This window comes from Limulus polyphemus, unplaced genomic scaffold (genome assembly GCF_000517525.1).
Source record: "Limulus polyphemus unplaced genomic scaffold, Limulus_polyphemus-2.1.2 Scaffold374, whole genome shotgun sequence".
Lineage (NCBI taxonomy): Eukaryota > Metazoa > Arthropoda > Merostomata > Xiphosura > Limulidae > Limulus > Limulus polyphemus.
The window spans coordinates 426433-444605 of NW_013665984.1; the positions used below are offsets into that span (position 1 = coordinate 426433).

The following is an 18173-nucleotide window of genomic DNA, read 5'->3' on the forward strand; positions in this document are numbered from 1 at the left end:
AACGGGGAGCTAGCTAGCTTTGTTCTTCGTTATTCACCAGCCACATACGCAGAGTTTTCCACGATAAAGTTATATAATGTTTTCGTAAAAATACTAATGCTCCTGGTCAAATATCTGAAGTTTTCCGATTGGTAAGCGTTATAACAATCACAGTTATAGCTTCTGAATATATAACACTCTGACTATAGCAAACTAATAATAGATACTCCCTTTTAGCGCGTCGCGTTGGTTATATTTATAGGCGTGTGGAGAGTTTCTCGAAAATTCAGATTACGTAACAATACAAAGCTACATTACGCGTTTACGTACAGACATATACTGTTGATCTTACACTCGAGAATCTTCTACAACTTTAGAGAATAGGTGGGAGTTTCGCAAGACGTATTTAACTGTATAAGTTATGTACATTTGTAAATATGAATTTAATTCAAGCAAACATTGATATTAACATAAATATATAATAATAAATCCGTCACACATATTAAAGCATAAGAATTAGTATTTTTTCACACACGCTCGCGTTAAAACGCATCTGGTGATTCTTATGTCTACTAACTTTTTCTCTGTATTAATGGTCTGACAAAAGTAGCTAAATAGTTGACTAGCTGACTTCAAAATTATGGGTGGTTAGCCCTGGAGTGGCTTTATGCAAACTTCAGCAAATAAACTCTGTGTTAATACGATAAGACTAAAGTACTTTTAAAATTATTGAATTTATTGTCACTGTTTATAATTTAAATATCAGTAGAATTATGTTTGTGTGTTACATTTAATAATAAGGTAGAATGGGCTCTCAATTGTTGACGATCATGAATGTGCAAATGTAAATGAACTGGGATTAATGTCGAATGGTTTTGTTTTAGAAATTAAAGTCCATCTCCTTTCATTACACAATAAAATGTCTTACGTAATGACTAACAGTTTCACCAGTTTCTATTACAAATTGTATTGGTATCAGTTTAAGATAACTAATTCGTCTAACTTATCAATATGTAAAGAAAAAAAAAGGTATTAGTAAACCCGGAAACCTACAGGCGACTTATCCTGTTTGCTTGGTTTTCTTTCTTTCTTTTTTCTGTTAGAGCTATCCGTAGACGCAGAATTCATGAAAAATTAGATGTTATGATTTTTCCGGAGATTATGTTTGGTGAGCCTAAGCCTGTAAGTATTTGTAGCACTCCGGATTTCAAGACTGAAAGTTCTAAGATCGGAAACATAAAGTATGAAACATTGTTTTTTTTTGGAAACTCTAAGTGTTGTAACTGAAAGATTGTTGCCTTTTTTGGAAATTATAAGTATTATAAACACCTTTCTCTTTCAAACTAAAGGCATAGCAGATAATTCGATTGGCATTTAAACACATAAAAGCACTAATAATTTCATATTTAGTGACTTAAAATGCGAGTCTAGTGTGTTTATAGATCGAAATTTCTGCAAAAGCTCAAATAGAAACTTGAATTAGAAAAGCGACGATATATTTTGTACACACGGTCATTGACAAAGTATGTAATATTAACATGTTTATTATTTTACAAACTAAATTATTATAACTATCCTACTGATTTTCATGAATTACATGTTATACCACTATTTATAAAATAATGAGTTTCATTATTAATAGGGCTTGGCATGGTCTGGTGGTTAGAGGCGCTTGACTTGCGATCTGCAGGTCGCGGATTGGAATCCCATCACTGAACATATCTGTTCTTTCAGCCGTGGGGGCATTATAATGTGACGGTCAATCCCATTATCCGATTACCATAGCCCAACAGTTGGCATTTTCATTTCTAAATTAGGGACGACTAGGCTAGATAGTCTTCGAACAGCTTTACACGAGAATTCGTTTTTATTGTCAAGCATAACTTCACAGCCTAATGAGTTAATTTCAAAATTACTTTTTTTGTTATTTACTAGAACGTTATATTTTGACTGAGATACTTATGTAATCATAGTGAACTTTATTTCTAAACAGCTAGAAAGGAAATTCAAATTCGAATGTATCTGACAAAACAAATATTAATGGTATATTTTACACACCTTGATATTTAATTACAAACCATGTTTATTAAAAAAAATATGATCCGCAGATTTCGAAAGAAGAAACTGAGAACGCATATTCCTGTCTTGAAGAATTACGAGGTTTGTGATTATATATATACGTATATATACACATGAAAATTGAATTGATGGCCAATAAATTCTGAGGTGATTGCGTTAAATCGGAATAAGTAAACTACTCCACCTTTCTTTTTTTTTAAATATGGTAACAATTTATTCATTATACAGATTCATGATAACTTTGTTAACCAACACATTTTTCAGGCTGCTACTTTTAAAGCACTAATCTATTGTCCAGCAATTCGACAAACTTCAAGTTATTATAAAAATATTATGAGCAAGTTGAATAAATTAAAGTATATTTGATATAACTGTAACCTAAAAAGAAACCGCATGACTTAAGTTAAATTTAGTGATATACAAATAAACAAGTAATGAAGTTTAAAATGCGCTGTTTACGTTTTGTTAAGTTTATAATTCTAATTGTTTGTATATTATCTAGTTATTTGAAAAACTAGTTTTTCGTACAAGTCAATGTATTTTCTAATTCCCTTTTTTTTTAGTTTTATGTAAAAAATTGTTACGTTTAACACAGGTGTTACCGTATGTCAGGGTGTAGTAAAGGGTGTAGCTCGTGTAGCTAGAAACCTTAAAGAGGCCTCAAGTTTACAGGTGAGTTTACTGTTTAGTTTGCTAGAGTTAAATTATTTCATAAGGATATGTTGGGTAGGGTTTGACAGAGAGTCACGTAACCAAACTATTTGTCTAAGTATATATGACAAGGATATCAGTGGGTCGTAAGTCAAGAATGTTGTGTAATGACAGCAAAAGTCATAAAAGTTTGATTTAAATAATTTAAGAAATCGGTTCCTGCCGAACCTAGATAGCTAGACAGAAAGATGGATGTTAACTTAATTCTGATACAGTGAAATAACTTCTACTCCTCTTTTCACGAGGATTCTTTCCAGTAGGCGTAGCTCCAAAATGTTTCAGAACAGTTTTGTTGGAATCACGTCGTAGCTCTGGGCTTGATAAAGTAGAATCTGGACATTATTTGTATTCAGAACAGTTTTGTTGGAATCACGTCGTAGCTCTGGGCTTGATAAAGTAGAATCTGGACATTATTTGTATGATTGCAACAAGACACAATTTATTAACATTCTGTTATTTTGCTGTTTATTACATAATTTTACTGGAAACTTTCACCAGGTGGAGTTTTTAAACTAGTGTGAGAGAGCCAGTAAGAAAAAAACTCTGTTATCCGTCGTCGAATGAGACAACGATTTTTACGTTTTTATTATATGCCTACTAAATACTCAGTATCGGAATCTTTCTTGTTTTAAAACAAACATTTCATTTTTTACAGCAAGGAGATATTCTCATTGCCTACTCTACAGATATAGGATGGTCTCCACACTTTCCACTTCTGAGTGGTATTGTCACAGAGATAGGAGGTCTAATTTCTCATGGTGAGTTCCATGTTTACGTTTTGAAGAATGTCAGTTAGCGTGCTTTTAATTTCATTAAGAAAAGTAATAGAAATAATCTTCGATTTGAACACAAAAACGTTATAACTGAACTTAATCTCTTTTTCAAAGAATTCAAATGCAATACAAATCATACACCTCTAAGTTCAAAATAAAAATAAGCATCAACATGAAATAAATAATAGACTATAGATTGCGTTGTGAATACGTAGAAGTGAAAACAAAGAAAGGAATTTATAAACAGGTAAAACAAAACTCTACTTAACTCTTAAGAATTTCATACAAATTTTGTCTTTATCGTCTCTAACGTTCAGCTAATATACGTTGCCAAACCTTCTGTTATCCATCATGAAAAAACAAAACAAAAAAACAGTGATCGGCCTTTTACTAAATTGAGTCACAGGACAAAACTTTAAATATTTAAGCAAAATTAGATGAGGTGAACTATTACGGTTAAGATACTGTTCGTTTGTGATTACTTCAAATAGGCGTATATGTATCCAAAAATCCCATTCCAATGAGGAAAAAAAACACACACACACACTCACAGCACCCGCCTGTTCAAGCTGTTCAATGCCTAAATGGCAAAATTAAATGAACTGAAGATGTTTGAAAATTTCCATCATAGACTTTCACTTCACTCTCATTACAGAACAACCCTTTTTATCTCACGAGGAAGCAGGTCACAAAAGTTAAATAGAGTAGGACTTGTTCTAACGAAATATAAATCACTGTTTTGTCCTTATCATCTCAGTTGAAGCACAAGAAAATACAAATACTTTACGTTTCTGTTAATTCGTACTTGTTTAACAGTTAAGTATTAGATGTTAGTTTAAGTGTACTTTAAACATAGTTTTAGGTTAATGTTCGTATGGTACCAATGATCATGTATTGTTCTCCATAGTAAACAGTAACCCATGGTTGGCGTCACGGAGGTTCACGGTTTGCGACTCGTTTCCACAAAAAAGCTTTTCTTTCTTTTGGGCCGAGGATGCGCTACAAGAGTGACAATCAAATCCTACTATTCAGTCAGACAAGTGTAGCCCACGAGTTGGCAGTGGGTGCTGTTCGCTATTTTCCTTCTAGTCTATTAGTCCAAAATTAGGGACAGCTATGCGCACGTGTCGCTCTCTGTGTAGCTTTGCGCGAAAATTTTAAAACAAAAATAAACCTACTGGCCATTTAGGCTAACTTTACATGTCCTTTTTTTACATTTTTACCACACAATTTTCTCGCCGACTGGAAACATACGACCCCGAATCAGAGTGGGAAGCTGTTGCAATCGAGTAATTTATTGTTATGATTCATATCCACGAGGATATACATTATATTTGTTATTATGTTTATCGTTGCAACTCGGGCACAAGTCTGAAAATTATTCCCTCTGGGTCACGACAACGAACGTCTTTTCTTTTAAAAAGATTTGAAAAGATTAAATATTTCTAGAAGAACTGCATATAAATGAGAAATGCTGTGATAAATGTAACATAACTGCACAGTTTTTTATTTTTATTTTTTTTTAGTGCATGATTCACTCAGGTTTTCTTATAAGTATATACGATTACCGAGTGACTTGGTAGGTCATAAGAAATGAGCTAACATCATATAAAATCGTTTTTGCTTATAGAATAGACAATAACCACAAAGTACATACTTGGTGTTATTTGAATTAATTGTGTTAAATACGCTATTTTATATATTTAGTCTGAATGAGACATTCACTCTTTCATTTTGTTGTATTAGAGTACGCGTCAATTTTGTACATTTTCAGAGTAAGAAAACAGTATTCTTTGTCTTGGACATATAGCAAACTGCACTTACAATTTCAGGACTAAGTATTTGAAGACTTGGATATATCAAAACCTGTTCTACTTCTCTCATATATTCATCACATAAAGCTTTAAAGAAAAAACGTTACGGCTTCATGTTCTGATCGCAACTGACGATGAACCATTAACTCAAAATGTTTTAACGAAAACACTAATACACGAATTGGCTAACGTCAAGTAATGAGAAACTCCTAGTAAGTGTTTATTTCTTATTTAACACACTTTATGACTTATTTCAAAAACTTTTATTTTATTAGTATTTCAACAAAAAAGTAATCACTATCTATGTGAAAAGATAATTTTATGTACATCGAATCTTTCAGGTGCTGTGGTGGCGCGGGAGTATGGGATTCCATCTCTTATGTCGGTTCATGGTGCAATGACAATGTTAAAGACAGGTAAGAGTCTAGTATTATAAATATGCAAAACACAGTGGAAGAAATAGGATGATTAAACTATGGTATAAAATTTTCATTTACAAAATAATTCTCAGTGCATGAGAAAAAATGCCTTAGCCCTTCTTCCCGAAATTTGACAGCTAGAATTTTTTCACCGTGTTGTAAACGCCTGTTACCTTTTGCCCTTATAACACAGCCTTTGATAGACAAGTGTACATTTAAAACAAAGTTTTAATGTACTGAAAGCATCTTAATTACTTCACTCATTTGATAATCCACTTTATCAGTTTTAAGTAACAGGTGTATTTATCCTCTTTATCTGCATGTTGTGTCCCATAGGATTATCTACTTCCTATATTCATGTAAAATACTTTTGCTTAACTTAACATTGGGTAGCGAAGCCTTAACACAGGTTATTATCAGAATCCTTTTCAGAAGACATTTTAGACTTTATCATTTTCTTTTCTTGTAAAGAAAAAGTCATAAGTTACTGAGACCAGCGATCTTTTCAATATATAAGTGTCTTCGGGACTCAAAAGGTTAAATCGGTTCCACTATCCGATGTTTACATCACACAAATTAGTGAACATGTATCATCTTTTCAGTATAAAATCCCGCGAGTTCTAGCACACATGTAAAATGAATGTATTATTCATATTAGGAAAGAATATTTTGACATTCTTTTTTTCAGCTTCTAATGAAAGAAGCTTGTGTATTAAAAAGTATCTTGCCATCAAAATATGGCCGACAGGAGTCTTCATTGAACTTAGTAATGTATAATAATTTTATTCCATTTAAATATTTCGTTTCTGTATACAAGCCCAGTCCAACTGGTAAGTTCTGAATTGAACGAAAGGACTTCGAGGTAAAAGGACGATCTGAAATGATATTTTTAAGCATCCTTGGTTTGAATGATATGATTTACTACATAAAAACAGTGTAAAAATAACAGTTCCATCAATACGTAATGTATAATACCGATGAGATTACTTATCTAAAGTAATTGTATTTCATTTTGCAGACATTTATGTTCTTTGTTTTGTTCTGTTGTGTGGTATTTGGTAGCTGTAGTGCTAGGTTACTTGCGAATACTGTCCCTTACGTCTCAACATATGATTGCGTAAAAGCTCATGGAATGGCTGTATTAATCTGATCAGGCCTGGCAATCTGCGAATTGCGGGATCGAACCTCGTTATCATGGGGGCGTCATAACGTGACAATCAATCCCACTATTCGTTGGTGGTGGGTGTTGTTGGCGAGCTGCCTTTCTCTAACGTATCACTTCAAAATTAGGGACTGCTAGCACATATAACCGTCGAGTAGTTTTGCGTGAAATTCAGCAAACAAACGTTAATATGATCATTGTAAGTACTGTCTCTTCATTATGCTTGAAGATGTAGATGAGTGAATGCAAGCATGTTGGCTGTATTATTCAGAGATCATTAAATAATTTGTCTTTTATTTTCTTTGCGCCTAAAACTATTGTGAGTGAAAGTCCCGGGTCGGTCACTCACTTGGCGGTAGGTTAAGAGGAGAAGGGGAATTTTTTTATGTTTTCACGAATTCGCTATTTCATTGAAAACTGGGATCTTTTTTTTTTAAATACCTCCCTTAAATTGAAAAAAGTGGATTTATTGTACTGAAAACCTTCGGAATGTTTTACTTTCAAACTCTGTGTGCGATTGAAGTATAGCTTTCAATGGACTGGTGTGTTGGGATGTAAACCCCCCTGACAAGGCAATCCAGTTTCAGACCAGCTAAAAGTAGCACCAAATATCGAAGATATTTAGCGTAGTAAATGTAAAATATGAGAATGCTGTGATGGAAATGAGACTCCATATACTGTGTATATTGTGACAGCCTTCCTGAGGTACACTAGATGGTGGAGCTAACGGATACTGATAAAACTTTAGTAGTGCTTTAGCTGGGTGTAAAATGGTCGCTAGTCTGATTTGCGTTAGAATCTGAGAACGTTGAAAAGGGTAAGAAATTAATGACTCAATTATTTTCATACTTCAGATCAACAAGAATATTATATATCTAACAAAGTTCTATATATTTATTGCTACAAGTGCTCGCTGCTAAAAACATCAGCTTTCTCCCTGATTTCACCATAAAAATAGGGTATATGTTGTTGAAAACTCCCCGATAAGGGTGGGTTTTTGAAACCTGAGAACACGCATGGTTAGCCACTTTTTCAGTACAACAGAGTAGGAGCGGGGTTCTTTTCCTTAAACAGTGCAAACATTTTATTCTGCACAAAAAGTTTAAGTGATTTACACGAAACTCAAGTGTGCGTTAAAAATTAGAAAATAGTTGACCTTTTAGACATTTTAAAGAATGTGTTGGTCGTTCAATTCATCTCGGTTACGGCCCTGGTCATTACTAACATCATCATAAATTCAGTTCTTCCTTTACGCCAGAAAATGTGGTTAAATGAATGCATATACGTTGGTTATATTAATACATTCATTGGAAATCTTCCTTACACCTCAAAAACATGATTGTGATTGAATGAAGAACGCACACACGTTAAGTACAAAAGTTTCAAATGATTTAGTCATAATTAAAGCAAGACCCATCATTAGTTGTGAGGTCTGAAAATGGTGTGCCAGGAAGTTTAAACTGATAATAATACTATAAATAATTTCTGTAGTGAAATGTCTAATCCCGTGAGTGAATCTGTAGTATTGTTCTTTGTTTTTATGCAGGTGACTTGGTAATTCTGGATGCCACTCGGGGTGTACTGAAGAAAATAAAAAAAGAAGAAACGCTTTGAGCTAGCCATTAGCAATAGCGACGTTATCACGCAACATTTATTACATGTATTTAATATATTTTTCAAAATTCAAGGACAATAGAACGGTTCTTTGTTGGTTTTTTTTCTATTTTTCCAAAGTATCGTTACAAAATACAATGATTTAAGGGCTATAGTACTAAAAATAGAGGTAAGATAACAGAACACAATTAATAATAATAATAATAACGATTGAAGAAAATAATTCGAAAAATTAATTAACAGATACATTGATAAATAAATAAAAGCATCAGTGTTAAAAGTTCGGCTCTTCATTTACGATGAAACTATTTTTAGCTTACTTTTCATTTTTAATGTTAAAATCAGAACTACTGTCTTGGAAAATGTTTCAATCCAAGGTTAATCTTTGGACAAAATAAAAATATGCATTGATGGTTTTCAGATTGTCATGGAAAAATGTTCTAATTTTAGGGTTATATGGAAAGTTAATATATCATTGATTTGAAATCTTATAAAACTAATACTCAGAAAAAAAATATTTACTATTTCCGTTCTGGTAGGGCAATCCTTTATCTAAAAGCAACAAGAAGATATTAACGTATCGAAAACTTGTACTTTTGAGGCATTACTTTATCTAAAAGCAACAAGAAGATATTAACGTATCGAAAACTCGTGTTTTAGAGGCATTACTTTATCCAAAAGCAACAAAAAGATACGTATCGAAAACTTGAGCTTTAGAGAGTTCTTAGCTCTAACTTGGTTAGTCTCTGCTAATCCTACACGAGACTGTTCAAGATGGTTGCTGCTCTAACTTAACTTCTGTATTTAGCTACTGCCCGAAATCTAGAACCTAAAATTCGAAACTTGGCGATTACTACTACAAGTTGCCAGATCATCTGCACAGTCATAGCCATAACAAAGTTCTTAATGTTGTAAGCTAAGTACAACGCTCTGAAACCATTTTGATGCAACCATAAGGAAACAATAATTACGCACTTCCATAGTTTGAACCATTTTAGCAATATCTTTAAAAATAGATGGAATTACATAAACTAATCTTTAAAATATACACAATTACTTTTTAAAACAAATTCTAATTTGAAAATTTTCGTTAACTGCTTATAAGATGTGGTTGAAATGCTACTGTACATTCTTCTTACTGGAATTCAATAACGGAATATTAATGAAGGATGAGATTAAAATTATTATCACCACTATTGTAATCTAATATACTAAAAAATACTTTTTTTTCTTATCTAAAGAAAAAGGTTAGTCCGTTAGATGTAAGTTGTCTCAGATTATTTGATGTAATTCATTACATATTATAATTATTCGGTGGTATATATATATATATATATATAGTAACTATAATTTAGGATATGTGGTGCTGGAAGTTGTTATACCTCTTGGATGGACACTGTGGTCCAGCCCGTCAGTCTGTATAGAATAAACTAAAGGTTTTTAAGACACTAGACTGCGAGTGTCCTCTCACTTTGCCAGACCCTTTTTCCAGAATTTCCAATACTTCTATTAATGGTACCAGTGATATTAATTGACCGTTAAGTTGGATGCCCGATGTACAAAACCACCTATTAATCCCTGTCTGTGAGTCGAACGAGCATTATGTCTAATTCCACTTCAACCAATAGACTCGCAACCCACATCTGTCTTCTCCTTTTCGTCTGTAGTCAAGCAAACTTCTAATACAGCATGTGGACTTTTAGAAGTAAAACTATGGGCCCTAAAAGGCATTATGTCTTGTGTTCCACAAAGTGTAATGGAACATTTTTAGTTTTTTCATGTTCATGAATGTCAGAAGTCCCCTTTTATACTCAGTAACAGCTTGGTTAAGTGTAATGTAATGAATTCTCTCAACAGCAATTTGGAGATATCATTTCCAAGCAAGTTACAATGTTTCCTGTCCATCAAAGTACGTGATCATGAGTGGCTTATCCATGTTAATCTTGCACACCAGTTTAGTGGGGTTCTTTTCATGCCTTCTGTCTCCTCTCTCTTCCAGCCTAACCCTTCCATCCTCAACAACTGTCTCTCAGAGCCATTGATTTCAGTCCCAACGGGTACCTTCTCACTGCCGATAGTTTCCATCCTTCATTACTGGTGAAAAGGATGTTGCAAACATCCGATCCATTAATCCATTCCTACTCTAATGGTTATCCACAACTCCTCTCCCTCAGTGTTAGTTTGTCCATCTCCAAGAATGGTAATTGTTCTTCACCACGATCACTCAGAATCTTTTCCCACTTGTCTCTTTTGACGCATCATGATTTAGCCAGAATTTCAAAACCTACACCAGCTGTAGATCTGAACCCGTGAACAACATTTCTTGTCAAGTACCATACACTCTGTCGAAAATGGATTGCGAGATCTCATAATAACTGTTGCCCTGATGTTTTCCGTTATCTGCACTATTCCAGACTCTTTGTCAATATGATTAAAAGAGCATAATAAAAATAATTAAAAACAAGCCGTTTTTAGAGGGTTTTTTTTTGCAAGTCTAACATGTGTGCATTTTTATATGTGTACAACCTTAGCAGTCAATAGTAAAGGTTTTAAAGTGTTGTTTAAACAGAATCTTTACTGTTTAAGGTGCTTTCTTGTCCGAACGTTCTATTAGGGTTTTGTGCAATTCCTTGCAGTCTATATTATGAACCACTCGTGGTTCCTGATATATTTTTTTCACAACCATTAGTAACAAATTGCATATTCAACTACCTTGGCGTTGTTAATTCTCTTAGCTCATGACTATAAATGTTCATAGCACTGATTGACTGACTTCGCGCAATTCGGGATAGTTATTTGCAGCTGCAGATAATACACAAAATTGACTTCTTGTAGGAGGGTTACATTACAGGATTTTCTGGCAAGAACTTTTTATATTCCATTATTATAAAAGCATGCAAGGCACAAAAGTTTAAGAGTTTCGAAGAAAGAGATATTAGTAGTTTGAACCATGTTTACAAGCTTATCCAAAAGCACATAGCCAGAAGACCAACTGTCGAAAGCTAAACGATTGGTATGTGAGAGATGTCGAGTGGAAATATATGGTAAATGACAAAAATCACCACATAAGTAAGCACAACACATTCTGGATATATATATATATATATATATTATCGTTTTATTTGCGATACAATGTTTCCAAACTTGTAATGAGTATTTCGAAGATTTTTTATAATTGTTGTAGTTTACAGCTATGATGACACGTTAAACTTTCAGAGAATTGAAAAAAGTTGCTAAGGTTACCTCTTAATATCAGGCTAACATACTGACACCTATATACCAAGAGGAAAAATGATATATTTATGAATTAGCTAACACTGAGTCGTGGTTTCATCGAGACAAAGCATTCAGCCACATGTTGAATTCAACTTGCCAGCTCCTCTGCAAGGAGCAAGTGCAAACGGAAATTCATTCTATGTTATTTGTAGTCATCTCCCATGGAATTCTGTGCCTTGGTTTGCTCAAATAGGCTCTTAGAAATCCACGTCTTACACACTTGATAAATTTTGAAAAGCATATACAGAAGAAGGAACGATAATAATTTTAGTGTATTGTGCAAAAGACTCGTATAATTAAAAATTGCGCTACAGAGTAAAAGTCCATATCGAGGGTCATCAAAATGAATACGTCAATGATGGAAGAAGGAGCTGTAGGGCCTAGATGTTCATCCTTGTAATATTACCACAGACCTTAAAGTTTCCTATGTCTTTCATTGATTCTGACACAATTTTCACACTGTATTTTGTGCTAACTTCTCCGAAATAGAGAAGGATACTTCTGAAACTCTGTGCATACGTATATATATATACTACACCGAATACAATACACTCACCAAGTAATAAGTATGAATCATGATAGGTGTAAACTCAACAGTCTCGCATGCCCAATCTACTTTGATTTTAGCATTGAAAGTGCTGAGAATCATTCAGATATCATAGATTTTGATATGGTGTGAACACCTTTTGCAGACGAAAGAGTGATTACAATCAATTATATGAGATATATCCACACATCCATTGCCGAGGACGTCAGCAAAAGGCATTCACACCATAACAATTGTTGTCCCGGCCAACCTGATGAGTTCTGATATTGAGCGAATTGCATAGCTGACAATGGATGTGATGGGCGTAGTGTGATTGAAATATATTTATATACTCTTCTTTTTGAAAGCTCCTAACGGACTGAATAAAGAATGCAGTGTTTAAAAATACAATAAGTCTAATGCTATTCTCATATAACAAATATGAATGATTATAATCACAGCTATGGACACGGTTTGAACGAGAAAAAATGTGAAGAAATTTGAAAAGGCATGCCACGCGGTTTTTATCAAGTTTAGTAATGGAGCCCTTTAGACACCTCTTTGGATTATCATATTTCAGTAAGAAGACCATCATTATTTGCTCTACTTGGGGATTATAGTAATAAACAAGCTAACATGAAATGAATTTATGAAAATAATGGGAACATCCAAATCTGTATATATGTAGGAAGTGAAGAGGAGATACGAATTAAGTGTACATAGTAGCGACTGCAAAACAGAGACAGATTTTAGTATTAAATACTAAATTCGTAATGTTTTCTATGGACGTTCTCGAGCAGTGATGAGGGTGCTGCTTATGGGATTTTATCTTAGTTGGTTTACTTTTGTAGGCAAGTTCTGATTTTATCTTTACTAACCCCCATTTTCAAAGTGTTTAATAGTGGGACTTGACTGATAGAATATCAAACACATAAATATTATTTGAATTAATTATGCGCTAATCATGGTAGAGGATTTTATGCGTTACGGGTAACGGCATCTATGACATCAACTTTTAAACTGATAGAAATTTAAAGATATTTAAAATATAAAAAAAAACTACAGTTGTTTCCACCCTCGGTCATTTGTGGATGGAAAGACATGAAAGAAAACGTAGTTAAACTATAGGAAGTCATTCGTGTAGTTTTTATTTAAAAAGATAATTCTATTCTTTAATAAATCTGACAATTTTCTTAATCATTGCTTTCAATTACACTGCTTTATATTTCAAGCTAGGGAGACTTTTTATTATTACACGTTGCTCTTCATTACAATGTAACCAAAACTCCATAATTATAGAAATGAAAATTCTCAAGTACAACGTTTCAATAAAATAAATAAAAGGTAACTACTGCTTTGACTGCATTTTTTCAAAATATCTGAAAAGCGATAGACTATGAAAAAATGGCGATTGGTTACTTCACTTTGAACAGCATCTTAAGTTTCAAATGGACCAAACTGCGAGGTCAGGGACTACTAAGACACAGGCGAACCACCCCTAATGTTTGAGGCAACAACCAACAGCATAAGTCGTATTAGCGGATACACTAAACCGAATAACAGAATTAACTGTCATAGTTATTACCTCACAGCTAAAATGTGGAGAGTGTTTAGCAGCATATCGCGGCTCAGGCCATATGGCCCAACCTCTCATTCTTTGAATCAGCGTTATATTTAACCTAAAATAGACCATACGTTTTATTGATTCTTCAGTTTTATATGTCTGCAGTTTACAAATAACTTTTTATGCATCATTTTTTTCCATTTGCTAATTATCCCTAAATAACATGAAATAGGAGAAAAAGATGAAGTGTGTCACATAATAGTGATTGCAATCAATCAGTCTGATTCAACGTATTTTTAATAATTTTACATACAGCATTTTAAATAATAAAATATGTTAATGGGATAAATACTTTTAATTATGTTCGCTTTACATTTTAACTTTCTTATGATTTTGTACTATGTAAATATTGTACAAATATGAAAGAGCATAGAAAGCTTAACAAAAATTATTTTATTGCTTATAGAGTAACGTAAATAGCCACAGACTGCATTATGGCTACTACACAATAAATTTATCAATGGCACAAAACATCATCTCAGAAAATATTTAAAAAACAGCAAATAAGTTGTACATGCCAACCCTTTATTTTACATAAAACATTACACTTTCTTTTAATGTTGACCTATAGTTTAACAATGTACGATTGTGGTATATTGTTCACAAATGTCCTGTAATATCTCTTTTGACAAGCCCATACAGTCTCATCAACATTTAGGTTGTAACTTTGCACAGGCCAAACTAAAGTTATTACTGTTCCATCAGCCTCCCAAACCAATCTTATTATTGTTCCTTCGGCTTTTTTAACGTCAAGATATACATTAATCACATTTGCTACAGGCTTAAGATCGAGTTTTCATAAAAAAATAAAGCCACGCCCGTGAGTAATGATCCTAATAGGACTGAAACGATGGATCGAAATCTTCCTGAACTTGTAAGCAGTCAGGGTGCAATACATTTGTTTACATAATCGGCACCATTGCTTGAGATTCAGTTCTAAATTGTATTCATCTCCCACCATATTTCACTGTCAAACTGCCATGGATTCTTGATGGATAATTAGAAATTGGGTTGATCTGTGAAGAGAACATCTCTAGATTTGGTTATTACACTGTTTTTTGTTCGAAGTTCGTTTTAACATCCTTGGTTACCTTTTCACAGCAGCGGTTTTCAAGTAGTTAGCTATACGTCTATTGTGACCACTTCGTGCTAATGCATATATTGTTCTAAAGTAACATTAACACCTATATTTACAGCAAGATCGAGACCACTTCGTGCTAATGTATATATATTGTTCTAAAGTAACATTAACCTATATTTACAGCAAGATCGAGAACACTTCGTGCTAATGTATATATTGTTCTAAAGTAACATTAACACCTATATTTACAGCAAGATCGAGAACACTTCGTGCTAATGTATATATTGTTCTATATTTACAGCAAGATCGAGACCACTTCGTGCTAATGTATATATTGTTCTAAAGTAACATTAACACCTGTATTTACAGCAAGATTGTTGACAAAATATTGCACTATACCATCATATTTCTAAGAAAACAACTATTTCCTAGATACTTGCATGACGTATGGAGAGTTTTAGTTTTCTACCTATACTGCGTTTGTTATTAATAATATGTGTCGTGTACTCTTTTCACAGTTTTGCACACAACTCCTACTGAAACATAAAGTATTGTGCAATGTTTTAATCGAGTATCTTCGACCAGCCAAAACTTTGGTTTCTACATACTTGTCATGCGGTATTTCAATCCAGGGAGACATGACTTGATTCACACTACTGAGTATGGTATTAGTACATGTACTTCAATGACCTTTATATTGATCTGACTATTTCTGACTGTTGGATGACCACCAGTCCTATTGAAAACTATTAACTATTCACTGTGTTTGTCTTTATACTCTTTTCTTTTTAACCGTTCCCATAATGGCACCCAGTAATGTATGTCAGTGTGTAATTTCCTAACATAGTTACATCACATCCCAACGCAAACTTTTTTGTAAATATATATAAAAACAAAGGCTAAAATATAATGGTTTGAAAACAATGAAATGTTTAGTTTTATTCGTTGTTATGCGAAAACCTTCACAATGGTGTGTTTGTACTCTGCCAACCGTGGGTATCGAAACACGATTTATTTTAGCATTATAAACCTTAAAACTTGCTGCTAAATTACCAGGGGACGATAAGTATATAAACTAGTCGGATATGGGGTTACCTAAGCTGCTTTGCAGCTAATTCTAAAAGTAAATATTTTATATTAGCAAAACAAGATGAGTTAGGTAGAAGTTGACAGTTTTTTATTTATAACAATCAAACTTGAAACTTCATAATTTGTTCACACTAAAAATAATAAAGATGAAACTTGCTCATTCAATGTGAAATTGGTTCCTTCAATATGAAAGGCATCCTGTGCGTACATAGACCAAACAACTAGGTTAGATACTCCTGAGATTCAGATACAGCAGTCCCTAATTTTGAATTATTCACCAGACTGAAGACAGACAGTACACAGCTGAAACTAGGGATCTTGTTCAGCGACGTCGTAACGCGAACCTTTGCCCTTTTGAGCCTACGTTTAGCACGCTAAAACCTTAGCTACAACAAAGCCTTATTCAACCTGGTACTCAGCATGACATGCTAACAACTAGACTACAACTTACCTTATTAAATATGACAGTCAGCTTAACACGCTAACACAACTAGCCACAATCAATTTGAATTTTGAGAAAATACAATTAAAATGTTTTTCTTAATTTTTAATAAGATATCTAATGGGCTTTAAAAACCGTAAGATAAACATTAAATATATGCTGAAAATAAATAGTTCTTCTTTTTTTTCATATGAAATGAAATATGTATTTACTGATATGAACACTGGAGAAACGGGTCACAACAGACCGGGATAACAAACGTCATTGCCGCTGTTTATGTTTATGGATCGTCATCTGTGAATGTTTTTTAGCGATGCATATTTACGTGATACACAGTGTGAATATTTTTAACAACTCATTTTTAACTGGTATACATTATGAATATTTTGAACAATGCATATTTATCTAGTACAAAGGTGTGATTGTTTTCAACAGTGCACAATTATCTGACATACAGGTGGGAATGTTCTTAATAAATCATGTACCTTTATCCGATGCACTATTGTGAATGTTTTTAATAGTGAAGGACGAAATAGCAATGCTGGGTAGTTCAAAGGTACCTGTATTGTTTGTTTGTTTGGTTGTAATTAAGCACAAAGCTACACAATGGGCCAATGGCTAGTCAACAGCCCTAGCGAACAAGTCAGCCCCTACCCCTATTTAAATGTAAATCATCCATTCCAAAAAGCTCTCTTCTTCCACTGAACTGATCCCACAAGTCTAACCAGCCAGTCTGCTCATCCTTACATACTAACCCAAGCCTAGCATTTAGCTCTAGGACCTACTTATAACTCATTGACAAAATTAAGTTATGACCTTTTTTTAAACGTTTTTAACAAATTCTTGTACTTATTAATTAGCTCCTCTGACCTACCTTTCCCTACATCATTAGCCCCTACATGCACCACAAAAACTGCATTTCTGCTAGCCCCCTTTATTACATCTCCTGCTTTGTCACTTATATCTTCCACCTATGTCCCTGGGTAGTATGACCTGATTCTTTTCTCCCTATTTACCCCACAGACTATTCTATCCACATGTCTTGTTGAGGAATCACCTATAACTATAACCTCCTTATCATCCACATCCTTCTCTGACCCTTTTGTTTTCCTTCTCTCCAATATTTCCTCATCTGCAAAAGCCAAGGGCTGAAATTTGTTACTTAACAGAATAGGCTCATTATAACTAAATTCACTACTTTTTACTCTAATAGTACTCTCTCTAACTTCCTGAAAGTCATTGTTAGCTCATGTATCCTTTGCATTTAAAAGCTTAATCTCTTCCTGAAACCCTGCTGCCATTTCTCACAGTCTATACTTCTCTTTATCTATTACCTCTACTTTAATCATGATTGCCTCCAACTTCTCCTCCAACCTACAAACTCTACGTAATAGTTGCACATCTTCATTACTAGCTTCCTTAAAAGTACATTCCAGTCCCGGGTTCCCAAATAAAACCCAATCATTGCACCCATTACACCTAACAACTTGTGAACATTTAATTCCTACACTAGTCTTAACTATTGTATTTATATACACCTGGAAAAAAGTTAAGCACCCCCGTGTTTTTTTCAAGTGATTCAGA

The 18173-nt window shown here is 33.6% G+C and overlaps 1 protein-coding gene across 1 annotated transcript in view; it reads left to right on the top strand.

Moving 5' to 3' along the window:
• Positions 1-8935, top strand: part of LOC111085410 (putative phosphoenolpyruvate synthase) — a 13105-nt gene extending 4170 nt beyond the window's left edge. The window contains exons 3-8 of the mRNA XM_022383837.1: positions 1083-1161; positions 2088-2139; positions 2654-2730; positions 3425-3527; positions 5698-5772; positions 8484-8935. Of these exons, the coding sequence (XP_022239545.1) occupies positions 1083-1161; positions 2088-2139; positions 2654-2730; positions 3425-3527; positions 5698-5772; positions 8484-8551 (454 nt within the window). The 3' untranslated portion in view covers positions 8552-8935. The remainder of the gene's footprint in view (positions 1-1082; positions 1162-2087; positions 2140-2653; positions 2731-3424; positions 3528-5697; positions 5773-8483) is intronic.
• Positions 8936-18173: the final 9238 nt, after the last annotated feature.